The sequence below is a fragment of the Rattus norvegicus genome, chromosome 1 (assembly GCF_036323735.1).
Source record: "Rattus norvegicus strain BN/NHsdMcwi chromosome 1, GRCr8, whole genome shotgun sequence".
In the NCBI taxonomy this organism is placed as follows: Eukaryota; Metazoa; Chordata; class Mammalia; order Rodentia; family Muridae; genus Rattus; species Rattus norvegicus.
This window is the reverse complement of record NC_086019.1, coordinates 74,647,983-74,663,581: the sequence shown is the minus strand read 5'-3', so window position 1 is coordinate 74,663,581 and position 15,599 is coordinate 74,647,983. Positions and strand designations below refer to the sequence as shown.

The 15,599-nt window shown below is 47.4% G+C and overlaps 1 protein-coding gene across 2 annotated transcripts; it reads left to right on the top strand.

Annotated features, from left to right (window-relative positions):
* Positions 1-230: 230 nt before the first annotated feature.
* Cacng6 (calcium voltage-gated channel auxiliary subunit gamma 6) lies at positions 231-15,240 on the top strand. 2 transcript variants are annotated; one of them, NM_080694.2, is made up of 4 exons: positions 829-2,207; positions 7,435-7,509; positions 9,124-9,261; positions 14,280-15,240. In NM_080694.2, exons 1-4 carry the CDS (start codon positions 1,877-1,879, stop codon positions 14,516-14,518), a joined length of 783 nt encoding a protein of 260 aa, NP_542425.1. In that variant the 5' UTR covers positions 829-1,876; the 3' UTR covers positions 14,519-15,240. The 2 variants fall into 2 exon arrangements, with proteins under 2 accessions (XP_008756971.1, NP_542425.1); XM_008758749.3 differs by lacking the exon at positions 9,124-9,261 and having other exon boundaries at positions 231-2,207.
* Positions 15,241-15,599: the final 359 nt, after the last annotated feature.

Sequence of the window (15,599 nt, the reverse complement as noted above, 5' to 3'; positions counted from 1 at the left end):
TGGAGGATTCTGGCCACCGGGGCCTCTTCCAGGCCTTGGAGTATTGGTTCAGACAACTCTAGGGATACAAACCCTAGTTCTCCTTTCTCAGACTCTGGAGCCCCACTCCACCCCACCCCCACCCCACCCTCACTCCCACTCCCCTGTCCAGACTGAAGGGTCAGGTTCCAGTCCTCCTCTCTCAGACATGGAGTCCAGGCACCAGCCTCCTCCCTCAGACCCAGGAGTCCAGACCCTAGTCCTGTTCCCTCAGGGCCAGAAACCTATACTGAAGCTCTCCTCCCATATATCTAGGAGTTCAGCCCTTCTCCCTGAAATCCTGAAACTACATACCCAGGCTCTCCTTCCTCAGACTCAGACCAGGTCCACATCCTCCAAGCCCAGAAGCCCATACTCAAGCCCTCCTTCTTCAGACCTGAGTCCACCCTGCCCCCACCTCCAGTTTTTTTCCAAGCCTCTGAATCTCAGAATCCAGCAATCCAGCTAGGGAGCTTCCAGCGTGGACCGCTCAGGACAGAAACACAAGTTAGTACTTCGCTGGCTATGAGATCCAGAGTTTGGAGTATGGACTTTGCAGCTCGGTCTCAGACCCGTGGGGAAACAAATCTTCGTCCGTTCAGCCTGTTGAAGACCGGGTCCCCAACCCCTCCTTCCTAGAGTCCTCCCTCCCCCGCCCCTTGTCCCCTTAAAATACCCGGATCCCTATGGCAACAGGCGCCTGCGACAGGTGCGAGTGTTATTTACGGGTCGAGCCCAAAATAGCCGGTGGGGTGAGGGGGTGGGCGGATGGGGCGAGGCAGGGAGCGAGCGCAGCAGGTCCGGAGGGCTGACTGGGTAGTGGCGAGCAAAGCCGGACGCTTCGGAGGCATCGCGGAGCTGGGGCCGTCGCGGCGCAGAGGCAGGAGAGCTCAAGGGACCCGTGCCGGGGAGACCCGGGTGGGAAGCCCAAAGGGAGCGCGGGACCCCGAGCTGAGTCTGGAGCGATCCTGGCCGAGCAGGCCTTGGGAGCCTGGGGGAGGGGGAGCCGAGTGACTGCAGACAGACTGACTGAGAGTCCCTTTCCAAGCCCTGTGTCCCCCAGGGTATTTATTTTGCCCTGGTTTTCTGAGCCTGAGTGTGGACCACAGTGCCTTGATCTAAGCCCTGTCCTGACTACAGGTTTTCCTCCTGGGCCCTCAGAGTGGCCCCCGGCCTCTTTTTCTGGACCTCACTGTGATTCTCAGCCACTGTGGGAGACCTGGACTCTTTTCTGAGCAGTTCCTGGCTTGCCTATACTCCCTCGAATTCCATTGGGGCCCCGAATTAACTGTGAATACTGGAGGATTCTCCTTGCCTTTCAGACTTGGAGAGATATCAAACTTTACCTGTGAAATCCCAATTCTAACTCTTGTATTGCCCAAAAGTGTACTGATTTCTCCTTTCTCAAAGTCTGAGCCTGAAGAAACTTAAACTATCTCCTCAAACACATGAAAGACCTCAGCTTCCCTCTTTGGGAAAACTCTGAGGCTTACTGGAGACCCCATCAGCAGCCTATAGAGACTGGACAAGTTTTCCCCCTGGGTTCTTCAGTCTTCCTCTTGGGTCCGTAAACTTCAGAGTAGCCTAGCTTTTTTCCTAGGCCTCACCTGTGCCAACTTCATGTGCACAAGCCCTGGCGGCATCCTTAGGCCAAGACTATAGTTAGTTTCTCTTCTCAGGGGCAGAGGCCTCCACTCTTGCATTTCGGGTTCAGCTTTTTCTCATTCCCAATCTGATTGACACTGAGGCCACTACTTCCTTTGAAAGTGCAGGCCCTGCTCCCTGCCCCTTAAGACCCCTCTGCACGGGTCTTTCTGACTCCTTGAAGCTCTCCTGAGCCCCAGCCGATCCCATCATCATGATGTGGTCTAACTTCTTCATGCAAGAGGAAGACCGTCGTCGGACGGCTGTGGGCCGGCGTCGTGCCCAAGAACAGCAGAATCTCGGCTTGACTCCGGAGCGAGAGGGCAAGATCAAGCTGGGGTTGCTGGTGGCTATCGTGGGTGCCACTCTGGCTGTGCTAGCTGTGGGCACCGAGTTCTGGGTGGAACTCAATACATACAAGACCAACGGCAGCGCCGTCTGTGAGGCCGCCCATTTGGGGCTGTGGAAGGTGTGCATCAAGCGACTGTGGCAGGCGGATGTACCCGCGGGCAGGGAGACCTGTGGCCCAGCTGAGCTGCCAGGAGGTGAGAGACTGTGTTCTGAGCCCAGGCCTGTGTCCCACAGTCAGGGAGAAAGAAACTTTTGTCTGGGGAAACCTTGTTATAGGAAAAAGAAAGTCTTATCCCCAAGGATGTTTGTGTCAAAACCAACCTGTGCTCACAGAAACTGGAGAGGAAGGGGATGGGGAGCATGAGAGATGCTCATAGCTCATATAACTAATTAGCATATCCGGTAAAGAAACTTGTTTCTTAAAGTTTGTCAGCTATGGCCTGTGCCCCAGACCAGCCTGTACCCCTAGTGACAGACAGCCTGTGCTTCCAGACCCAGCTGGTACCCTCAGAACAGCCTGAGTACACCCCCGCCAGCCCGTATCCCCTAGAACTGCCTGAATTCCCCACCAGACAGTCATGCACCCACAGACAGCCTGTGCCCTTAACTAGAAGCCGGGAGACATCCCACATTTCCACTGTGTGTGCCTCTCTGGAGACAGACCACCCTACGCCCACCCGGAAGTTAAAAAAAAATCTGTGCTGATCCTGTTTTCTGATACAATCAAATGAAGTTCTTAGCAGGGGTCTCTCTCTCTCTCTCTCTCTCTCTCTCTCTCTCTCTCTCTCTCTCTCGTCTCTCTAACAATTCTGGGTGCACTTTGTACCTCCTTAGAAATGTTTATTTCCAGTCCCTCTGGCCTCGACATGGTCAGGGCAGACATTACAACCCCTCTTCCTTGTTCTACAGACACTCCACAACCTTCGTCTCCCCACATGGTGGTTCCTTTGCTCTCAGCTGTGCCTCTCACTCTCTGACAAAACATGCTATGCTCTTTGCTTAGTGGGATATTCTACACTCCCCTGGCAACTGGATATGTGTTTGCCTCTTTTGATTCAAGGACAATATCTGACACCCGTCCAACCTACTTTGGTCAGTATCTGCTTGATGAGATCTCTGCGATGCTGTTCCCCAGCATGTACTCAGTTCTCTCAGGACCCCTCAGGGAACACCCTTCACCCTCTCTGGGCTCTGCATGGATTTCCTTATCCCTCAACACCTACTTTTCCAGATATAACGGAACACAAAATGGATGTTCTAAGACTTTGATAGGCCAGTGGAATGCCAGGCACTGTTTGTGGCTTGGCCTACCTGTCCGTCCTGATCAGCCACCTTAAACAGTTCCCTTCTGCTGTTTCTCACCGTTTGGGACTTCAATCAAGATGGTCCCAAACCTTTGCAAAATGGGATAATGATGCTAGTTGGGCCTGGTGGCACAGTTCAGTAACCACAGGTACTCAGGAGGCTGAGGTAGAAGGGTCGTGAGATCGAGGGCAGCCTTGGATGCAGTGGGAGGTCATAGATAGCCTAGGCAACTCTGTGAGATCCTTTCTCAAAAATCAAAGCCAGAGCTGGGGGGCATATCTCAGGAGTAGAGCGCCTGCCTAAAACCCCTCAGAAAGGGGCTGGGCTTTGGCTCCCTGGTAGAGCACCTGCCTAGAGACTCCCATTAAGGGTCTGGGAGTATGGCTCAGAGCACCTGCCTAGGGTTGCCTAGTGAGGGACTGGAGCATAGCTTATACAGGGGAGAGAAATAAGGAGCAAGAATTCTTTTTTTTAATTTATTTAATATTTAATAATAATTCTTTGGTTTCCGGGCAAACATCCCCCTCCCCCTCCCCTTCCTTATGGGTGTTCCCCTCCCAACCCTCCCCCCATTGCTGCCCTCCCCCCAACAGTCTAGTTCACTGGGGATTCAGTCTTAGCAGGACCCAGGGCTTCCCCTTCCACTGGTGCTCTTACTAGGATATTCATTGCTACCTATGAGGTCAGAGTCCAGGGTCAGTCCATGTATAGTCTTTAGGTAGTGGCTTAGTCCCTGGAAGCTCTGGTTGCTTGGCATTGTTGTACATATGGGGTCTCTAGCCCCTTCAAGAGGAGCAAGAATTCTTAACTCCCAATCTATGCCTCAGGCTAGCCCTTTGGCTCTGACTCTTAGGGGTCTCTGTTCCTAGGGCTACACTGTACTGCATGTCACTAGTGCTTCAGACGGTCTCAGAGGCCCTCGCTCTTTGGAGGAGACTGCCCCCTGCCATCTTACTGTGTGCTTCCCTTTCTGTTCCCTCTACTTGTCAGAAAGGGCTTTGCCACTGAGCATGGTGGCACACACCTGCACTCAGGAGGCAGAAGCAGGAAGACCAGGAATACAAAGCCAGCTCTGCTACAGAGTGAGTTGTCGGCCAGCCCAGGCTACATAATACCTTGTCTCAGAAACAAGAGGACTTCACCTTTCTTCCAAGGCCATTACCAGCTCCCCAAAATTCTGCGTTATCAGAGGACCTATCCTGGACTGTACTGTCTCAAAAAAAAAAATCACTCCCTTTAAAAATTAAAAGAAAGCTGTTATGTCCCTCGGCTGTCAGAGAGAGACTCATCCTGTTGTTTCTCAAGGGAGTTTGTCCTATTCTCTGGGGCACATGGGCATAAAATCCTGTTACTAGCAGCCAAATGAGATGGCAGACACCACACCCAGCCCCAGAAGGGACTCCATAGTTCTCTCATGGGTATAGACTGTATCCCCTACTAGTGGCTGCAAAAAGCATCTTTCTTCCACAGGAAGTGCTCTTTCCTTCTTGGTGCTGTAGGACAGACTGCTCTGTACACTTGCAGCTGCTCTGGCCTAGAAACTGCAAACCCTTCTTCTCTGGCACGCCCCATACCACCCCTTGGCATAGATTTAACCATTCCTGCTTCCCCATACTGTCCGGCTCCCTTCCCAATGTTCTCTACCCTCTGTAGTTCCGCACTCCCCCTTTGTATCTCAGTTTCCCCGTACACAGAATAAAAGAATAGGTCAGTGCAAGAATACACTTTAGGAGCCAGGATGTATGCAGTTGGCAGAGTGGTTGCCCCGAGTCTGCTTCCAGCACCACATAAAGCAAACATGGCGGTGCACACCTGTAGACCTAGCACTTGAGAGGTGGAGGCAGGAGGGTCAGAAGTTCAAGGCCATCCTTAGCTTCATAGCAAGTTCAAAGTCAGCTTAGGATACGTAAAACCCTGTCTTAGGAAGTTAGAACATTCTGTTTGTTAACTTTAAGCCTTTTCTTTTCTTTTTTATTTTTTTTTTTTGCATTTTTTCCATCTTTATTAAATTGGGTATTTCTTATTTATTTAAGCCTTTTCATATCTAAATTAGCAAAGCTATTTAGTGAATCATACATATGTTTACATAAAGAATATTGTATGTTTCTGCGAGGTCCTTCTTATGCTGTCTTTAAATTTTTTTCTTTTTAAAAACAAGGTCTCACTGTAGCCCCTACTGGCACCACACCTCCCTATTTTAAAAAATTATTTCCCAATTTATGCGTGGTGGTACATACTTTTAGTACCACCACTTGGGAAGGAGAAGCCGGAGGATCTCTCTGAATTTGAGGCCAGTTCCAGGATAGCCAGGGATACCTGGGGAGACCCTGTCTCAAAACAAACAAACAAAAAGCAAAAACAATAAAACCCTTCCCTAATCCAGTTCTCTAATGTATTTGACATTGTATCCATGCACAAATGTTTTGACTTGGAAATACTTAGAGAGAGTTTGAGTTTATATACACGTATGTTTTGATTTGAAAAAAAAAAAAGGTATGCGATCTTATACTATTTTCAATGTAATTTTTCTTGCTCAATACTGTGATTTCCAAACCTCTTTCATTTGCTTTATGCTTTCGTAGTTCGTGGTGACTTTATGCTGTAAAGATGTCCATTAGAGTATCTGTCTCAACTGTCTATTGCCCAAAGATGAATACAAGATTAATTCCTACTTCAGCTCAGTAAACAATGCCACAGAGAACAGCCATATTTACAGTCTTAAGTGTGGTTTTTTTCTTCTTGGAATGTCACAGGGCATAGATAGACACACAGGCATGTGTCAGTGGTAGAGATGTGTTCTGAGAGATGCATGTTAAGGACAATTCATCTTGAGAACCAAAGTGCGTGCTACATGTAGATAGATTATGATGGCGGTTATGTGACAAAGCCTTGGCTTATTTGATTTCTACTTTTGAATTATGCGACTGTGTGGGGACGATGTGTGCCTGTGTGTGCAGGTATCCAGAGTCCAGAAAAGGGCATTAGATTCTGAAGTACTGAGCTGCTGTTTTAAGCCACCTCACATGGGCACCAGGACCCTAACTCGGGTCCACAGCAGGGGAGGTACAAGCTCTTAACCACCGAGCCCTCTCCCCAGCTGCAAGATGACATATTCTTACTGTGCCTAAGTCGTACACACAGCCGACTGCTGACTGAACCGTCCCTGCCTGCTGTACACCTGTACTTCATTTTCTAAGTACGTCAGAGTCCCTCACAAATAGACAAGTGACAGTTTACACTCCCAGCTGCTTCCTCTTATCCCTCCAAGGCTTGATACTGCCCTTTCAATATTTTCCCATCTAATTGATCTGAAGTGGCATCTCCCTGCTGGTTCAAGTTGCGTTCCCCTGTCTCCTGCTGCAGCAGAGTCTCTCTTCATGTACTTGTGAACTCTCTGGACTTGCCCTCCTGTGAATAACTATTCATAGCCGTTGCCTGTGTTTCAATAGGGTTACTTCTCTTCCCCCCTTGCTAACCTACAGGAGGCCTTTGTATATGTCGCATAGGAGAGGAATCTTTTCTGAGTCTCTTAGCCTCCTGGTACCGAATCTTGGTGTCCTTTGTGGAATAAAGTGATAACTTATTTTCAATCCACTTGCTCCTCAGATGCCCGCGAAAGAGCCAGGAGAGAGATTATCAACTCATTTAAAGAGGAAGAATTGGAGGGCCAGAGAGGTTAATGGTTCCCTTGTGTCAGAGACTTAGACCGAAGGGCTTGAGGTAAAAAACCTCAACCTCCAGACATGAGTGATATGGCAAGTGGATCTATACCTCAGTGCCATGTCCCACCTTTGTACACTTAATTTATCCCCCCCTCACAACATGTGTGTGCATGCATGTGTGCGTGTGCATGTGCGTGCGCGTGCCCGTGTGTCAGAGGACAATCCACACGAGTCTTCTACCGTGTGGATTCTAAGGATTGAACCCAGGTCATCAGGCTTAGCAATCAGCATCTTGATACGCCAAACCACCTTGCCAGCCTGATTTTTCTCCTCTCCTCTGTGGGTCGGCCACACTCATACTTTATTTTTAGTTTCCTGTAGTGTCTGGGAAATACCCAGCCTTGATCTTACACAAAACTTCACCACCTTCCCGTTTTCTCCTTGCACCCCACAGAAGCAAACTGCACCTACTTCAAGTTCTTCACCACGGGGGAAAATGCGCACATCTTCCAGAGAACCACCAAGAAAGGTGAGGACATGTTGGATTGTGACAAGGGAGGGTTGGGGGTAGGATGGCTGCTCTGAAGGAGTGACTGACAGCACTGTGCTCAGGATGGGCTCAGCTTCTCTGGATGTCCCATATTTGGAAGGTGACGGTGGGTTAAGAGTGCGAACAGTGATTATCAGAGCTGGTGTCTAGCCCACTGGCCATTAACTCTGTCTGTGCTGTGTGGCTTAGGCAAATCATACTTCCTCTCTGTTGCGAGCATTATAAAGACATTCTATGTGCTAAGCTCAGCACCCAAAGTTTGTTAGCACAGTTCTAGCCCTTGCTACAAGCCTGCAAGGCTTGGGCTTCAGCTTCACCATCCAGGGGAGAGAAGAAATCAGAAATGGTTGAGAGAATTACTTTCCTTTTCCCACAAAAGGACAGAGGCAAGATCCCAATCCAAATAAGTCTGAACCTACAAAATGGTACATGAAAAATGAAAATGCTACATGTATACACTGATCCATATGATGGCCTCCATGAGATAGCCTAGTACACAGAAGGTGGCTGGTGTAATGAGAGGAAATGTATTTTTAACTTTAACTTAAGCGAACTTAAAATGGTGTCTGGTAGATACTACTGTACTCGATAGTGCAACTCTGAGGACTTCGTCCCTTTTTCTTCTTCTTCTTCTTCTTCTTCTTCTTCTTCTTCTTCTTCTTCTTCTTCTTCTTCTTCTTCTTCTTCTTCTTCTTCTTCTTCTTCTTCTTCTTCTAAAAGATTTATTTATTTTATGTATATGAGTACGCTGTAGCTGTCTTCAGACACACCAGAAGAGGGCATCAGATCCCATTACAGATGGTTGTGAGCCACCATGTGGGCGCTGGGATTTAAACTCTGGAAGAGCACTCAGTGCTCTTAACCACTGAGCCATCTCTCCAGCCCCCTGACTTTTTCCTTTCTACCCTAAATCTAGCTTCTTGACCATCACTTCAGTGTCTCCACAAAAGAACTGGGATCATTCCATGTCTCTTATTCTTTTTTTGTCTGTCTGTCTGTCTGTCTGTCTGTCCATCTGTCTTGTTTTTAAATGAGGATTTAGTGAAGTGGAGCACTAGACATATGAGTCCCGGTGCATACTAGTGTCCCTTACCTTTTACATTCTTTTCTCTTATGAGCTGGGTCGGGTCACTGTGTACCTTTAGTAAAATTGTATGGACCACCTACTATGAGCTGAGCACCACACTGGGCACTTCTAATCCTGATGTTCCAGAGACTTTCCAGAGTGGTGTAGGACCTTACCAGGATTTTCCAGCTGGGGAGTAGTTAGGGAGAAGAACAACTGAGATGGTTGTAAGATAATGAATCACCTTTATTTCTGTTCCCACAACTTCATCATCTGTAACACAGTGATGACCAAAGGATAAGTAGCAGCTGGTTGTCCCAATATCCCTGACTTGGCCTTGTCCCTTTTTTCTCTAGCCTGAGCCAAGTAACTAACTGACCCATCCAGGTCCTCATTCCTTCAACAGTGTAACACACTCTCAGGAGGACTTTGAAGTCTTCCGTCTCTCTGGTTCTGGTTCTTATGAAGGAGTGCTGTCTATTCTCCTATTCCCATGTTCTCTACCTCTCCCTTGGCCCTCCTTGCAGAGGTAAACCTGGCAGCTGCTGTGATAGCTGTGCTGGGCCTGACAGCCATGGCCTTGGGCTGCCTCTGTGTCATCATGGTGCTCAGTAAAGGTGCAGAGTTCCTGCTCCGCTTGGGAGCTGTCTGCTTTGGCCTCTCAGGTGAGGGCTGAGTGTGAGGAGGCCAAGGCCATTGCATGCTGGGAGGTGGGATCTCTATACACTGCTGCATGCTGGGAGGTGGGATTCCACACACTGCTGCATGCTGGGAGGTGGGATTCCACACACTGCTGCATGCTGGGAGGTGGGATTCCACACACGGTTTGCTTGGAGGTGGAAAGACCCTATTGCATGCTGGGAGGTGGATCTCTGCACACTGTTGCAGGGATCTCTACCAACCGTTGCATGCCAGAAGTTAGGATTCCTCACACATATTTGAGTGTTGAGCAGAGGGAACTTCACATAATGTTGCATGCTGGGAAGTAGAATCTCCAAGCATGTTGGGAATGAGGAGAAGCCCAAGGGTTCTAGTATATTCAAAGGTGGAAGAATTCCAAGGACTTTTCTGGCAAGGTTTATTTAGATTTAAATGCTGTTTTAGATTTGGAGCTGGGAGCGCCAAGAATCATTACACATTGAGAATGGGATCTCCACTATGCTGGGAGTAGAGGAGAGGGCAGTTCAAGGGCTGTGGTAGGCTCAAAGATGGAATTCCAAATCCTGTTGTTGGCAGAGGAGTAGCCTGTCTCCAAATACTATTTAGGTTTGGACATGGGAGTGCCAAGGACTGTTTCAAGAGGGAGGGGGTGATCTCCAGGTACTGTTGCATGCCAGGAGTTGGAACAAGTTCATGTAAAATCTAAAAGCTAGGAACATTCTAAGCCTGTTGTTGCAATGGCATTTGCATTCTTTCCACGTGTTCTTTTAAATTTGGCCCGGAATCTCCAATACTGTTGTATAGTAAGAGCTCCAGGCAGGACTTTGAGCACTATGGCATGCTGGAGGTCAAAGAAGCTCATGGGCTGAGTAGGTCTGAAGATGAAAGTCTCAAGCCATTCAGAAGGTGTCTTAGGGTTTTATTGTTGTGAAGAGTCACCATAACCAAGGCAACTCTTACAAAGAAAATATTTAATTCAAAGGCTCAATTCATTGTCATCATGGCAGGAAGCATGGCAGCCTCCAGGCAGACATTGTGCTGGAGGAGCCAAGAGTTCTACATCTTGATCTGAAGGCAGCCAGGAGGAGACTCTCCTGAACTGGGTGGAGCCTGAGCATAGGAGACTTCAAAGTCCACCCCCACAATGACACACTTCCTCTAACAAGATAAGACCACGTCTCCTAAAAGTGCAACTCCCTATGGCCAAGCATTCAAACTCATGAACCTACAGGGGAGCAGGTGGGGAGGGGGGCAAACCTATTCAAACCAGCACAGAAGATTTCTAGTCTTTGAGTTTTAGACTTGGAGTGTGCAGGGACTGTGTTGTATTCTTGTAAGTGAGGATCCGGAAGAAAAAAAATGCCACATCTTGTGAAATGTAGCCACCACTAATAACAAAGACTTCAGTTTAGTCGACATCTAGCTCAAAGCATTACAGCGAGTGGACTAGCTAAAGGTCATCATTTTTTTTTATTATTTTCAATTTTTATTTTGTGTGTATTGCTGTTTTGCCTGCATGTGTGTCTGCATGAGGGTATCAGATCTTGGAGTGTTGATGATGGGATTTGAACCCTGGTTCTCTGGAAGAACAGCCAGTGCACTTAATGGCTGAACCATATCTCCAAACCCTTTATTTGTTTGTTTGTTTGTTTGTTTGTTTGTATGAATGAATGCTTTTTTTTTGCATGTATGTCCATTCTTGAGTTCAGAAAAGGGCATTGGATTCCCAGGAACTGGAGTTACAGATGGTTCTGAGCTGCCATGTGAATGCTGGGAGCCCAGCCTGAGTTCTCTGCATGAGCAACAAGTGCTCTTAACCACCAAGCCTCCTCTCCAGCCCCAAAGGTTATGAGTTATCATTTTGTTGATAATAGTACTGAGGTTCAGAAAAGTCAAGGACTTTTCATAGCCACGCAATTCAGTGGTGGGTTTTTTAAATTTCTTCACAGATTTACAGTCATGCATATATACACAAATACATATCCATGTGATACTGTGTTCATATTCCCACCCCAAGTATCCTCTCTTATCCTTCTCCTGCCAAACCCCTTCTTTCGAACAAGTGCCCATTTATGACTGCTTTTTGTTTCCTGCTGCATTTAATTAGGGTTGACCACATGGGTAAAGGGTTATTTTTTTTAAGATTTATTTATTTTACTGTAGATGTCTTCAGACACACCAGTAGAGGACATTGGATTCCATTACAGATGGCTGTGAGCCACCATGTGTTTGCTGGAATTTGAACTCAGGACCTCTGGAAGAGCAGTCAGTGCTCTTAACCACTGAGCCATCTCTCCAGCTCTGAGGGCTATTTACTTAACCAAAGGCAACTCGCCAGTGGCTACAACATCACTGAGGAATATATCACCCCTTGGCCAGAAACCATTAATTGTCTCTATCTCCCCTTCCATGATGGATTGTTGGTGGACCAGTCTCCTGTATGTCTTGTGCAGGTAGCCACCCAGAGGCAAGGGTTGATACTAAGCTTTCTTGACCTCTTATTCACTGAAGTGCATCATTGAATTTTGGGACCTTTGTTCCCGTGAGGTCTTTGTAGGGTTAGAGCTGCTAGGGTAGAATGAATGCTTAACCGGGGACCATGTGTTTTATGTTCTACCTAGGGTGCTAGGTATGTGCTGAATCGTGGCATGTCATTGGGAAATTCCTTTTATTACCTAGTGCTTCATTGTCAAGCCAGATGCAGTAATTAGAAAAATTGTTAATTATATAAGCTCTACTTCTTTATTCCTTATGTGCTTGTGAACACTTGCTGTGTTCTAGGAGACGCTACAGATACAAGACTAAATCAAATAAGATGCCATATCTGCCATCAAGTACTTTTCACTCTGGCTAGTAATGACTAATAATTACATGCATAACAATTCAGCTACTGTTGTGATAGGGATGGCTATGAAAGCCACACTGTCATGGGTGCACATGGTGCTGAGAGTGATGATGTGGGTAATGAGGTAGGTGATAGTGGCGATGGTGATTATGATAGAATTGATTGTGATGGTGTCGATGGTGGTGATGATGATGAATTGATGGTGATGATGATGACAGTGGCAGATGGTGATGGTGACTATGACGGGATTGATGAAATGATGGTGATTATGATAGAAATGATGGTGATGGTGGTGATGATGGTGATTAGGTAGATCGATGGTAATGATGTTGTGGTGGTGGTGATGACTGTGATTATGTGGGATTGATGGTAAAGATGCTGTTATGGTGGTGGTAGGTGGAGATGACGGTGATAGAGATGGTGGAGATGACAGTAGAAGTGATGATGGTGGTGTTGGTGGTTATGGAGTAGTGATGGTCAGGATGGAAACCATGATGTTAATAGGTTGTCATGGCGATGGTGATGCTAACGGTGTGACTCTAGAGATGATGGTGGAAGATTTTGACATCTATGTGGTAGCTGTGATGGTGACAGTGTCAAGCATCATTAGTGATGACGTAAGAATAGATGTTGTTGTCTTAGGGTTTCTATTGCTGTGGTGAACACCATGCCCACGGGGAGGAAAGCTTTCTTTCATCTCACGCTTCTAAGTAACAGTCCATTACTAAGGAAAGTCAAAGCAGGAACCGAAGTGGGGCTGGAACTAGGAGACGGGAACCGATGGCCATGGAGGAACACTGTTTGCTGGCTTGCTCCCCTTGGCTTGCTCAGCCTACTTTTCAAAAAAAGTCTCACCCAGGAATGCTGATTTCCAAAGCAATTACCAGATTTGACATTCACACCAACAGTGAACATGGCTCCCCATTCCCCACATCCTTGTCTGCATTTGTTGTTGTTGGTTTTTTTTTTTTTTTTTTTTTTGGTTCTTTTTTTCGGAGCTGGGGACTGAACCCAGGGCCTTGCGCTTCCAAGGCAAGCGCTCTACCACTGAGCTAAATCCCCAACCCTGTTGTTTTCTTATATCTATAACCGACCTGGAATTTATTAGCCCCAGGTTGGCCTTGTTAAGGCAATCCTCCTGCCTTAGTACTGGGATTATAGGTATGCACAATCATTCCTGATGCTCCCTACTTAAATGTTTTGGAGGTGCTAGAGAGATCTCCCAATGGTTAAAAGCATTTGCTCTTAACTGCCTGGAACTCCAAGTCCACAAAATCTGCTGCCCTCTTCTGATCACTGTGGGGATTACACACACACACACACACACACACACACACACACACACACACCTTTAATTTTTTTCTTCCTGCCACATATCACATTCTGAAATCCTCTTTCCTCCTCCTGTATTTGCTTTAGAAGGTGAAACATGGCAGCCACCAGGCCTGTGGTACCTAGTATGTATTCTCTGTTTGGTAGAAGTGTCTAAGGATTTCTCTGAAGTGACTCTTAGAAGACTGGAGAAGATCCCATAAAAAGCTAGCTAGGTATTGTGACACATACTATAATCCTTACACCCAGAATGTTAAAGCAAGAGAATCGTGAGTTGGAGAACAGCCCGGGCTACATAGCAAGACGTTTTCTCAAACCCAGAAGCAAACAATTCCTTTAAAAATACTGATGTTTACTGCTGGAGAGATGTCTCAGTGGTTAAGAGTGCTGGCTACTTTTCTAGAGGACTCTGATTTAATTCCTCACAGCCATCTAACTCCAGTCCCAGGGGATCCTCTGTGGGATCTGCCTCCCATATATATATTTATATAAATGTATATATATACACATATATAAATATATATGTGTAAATTGGGAAATGCCCTTCATGCTCACACACACACACACACACATATACACACAGACACACACAGACACACACACACACATGCACATGGGCATGGCACATATACAGAGAGAGAGAAAATAGGGGGTATGCATATTAAGTATAGACATAATAATATTCCCAGCCCCCCATTTGTGGAATTAAGATGACTCTTGAGTTGCTGAGGTAAAGTATGAAAGGACCCTCAGCTCCTTGGTTGATAAAGGAAGGAAGGAAGGAAGGAAGGGTGACAGTCTCAAGCCTGGACTGGAGCTAAGAGCCTCTCTCTTCTTCCTGCACAGGCCTGCTGCTCTTTGTCAGCCTGGAGGTGTTCCGGCATTCCGTCAGAGCCCTGCTGCAGGGGGTCAACCCTGAGACCCCTCCAGCTCCACGCCTGGCCTATGAGTATTCCTGGTCCCTAGGCTGTGGTGTGGGCGCTGGTCTAATCCTGCTGCTGGGGGGAGTCTGTTTCCTCCTGCTCACCCTGCCTTCCTGGCCCTGGAGGTCACTGTGCCCCAAGCGGGGTGGCCCAACTGCCTAGAGCGCTGGCCTGCTTTCTGAAGGCATCTGCCAACCCTGCCTCAGTTTCCAGCTTTCTCCTCAGGACTTTTCATCTCTCTTCTAGAGAAACTGTTTTTCCCACTCTGGTGGGCTCATTTCACAAAATGTCTTGGTCCCTCATCTTCTCTCTGTAAATAATGCCTTTGGGGGTGTGGGGAATGGCTCAGTAAGTAAATCGCTTGCTGAGCAAGCTTGAGGACTTGGAATTTGAGTCCCCAGAACTCACTTTAAAAGCCAGCACAGTAGTCCATGTCTATAATTCCAATGTTGGGAAGGCAGAGATTAGAGGAACCTTGGAGCTCACTGACCAGTTAGCCTAGTCAATTATTGAGGTCAGGTTCAGTGAGAGACCCTGTCTCAAACAATAAGGCAGGAGCAACAAAGGAAGATGCCTGATGCTAAACTCTGACACACACACACACACACACACACACACACACACACACACACACACACCACAGTAGTTGAATTTGGGTTGCTTGAGGTAGGATGGGAAGTTCCCTGGGGAAACTTCTAGGGATCCGATGGGAGATGGATGGGTGAAAGGGCTGGGGTCCCAGAAGGATTTGGGAGCTTTCTTTCCAATTCCTCGCTGATCCACGGAATGGAGAGACGTCCTACAACTGCTGGATGGAACAAGGAAGAGCCCGGGTCCAACTTCACTGTCATCAGACTTGGGATTAAAGGTTTGAAGATGTGACAGCCTTGATTTGGAGCCTGTCTGTGATGGAGCTCATGCTTTCTAGGGTGGAGAAGGGAATCCCTGTTCTCTCCACTCACTGGCCACATACTACTATCGGTCCTGATATTGTTCACATGCCCCCACAGGTGGCAGACAGGAACTTGCAAAAAGGACTGGTCCAGAACATAGACATCGCCACAGTTTGAATCTTGTTTCTCACTAAAGTACACGCACCAGGGACTCTCAGACTCCCAGAGCAACCTTGTTTCGTTACAGTTTGGTGTGTGTGTGTGTGTGTGTGTGTGTGTGTGTGTGTGTGTGTGTGTGATACACACACATGAGTGCATTCATATTCACTGTATAAAAAGCTAGGTTTCAT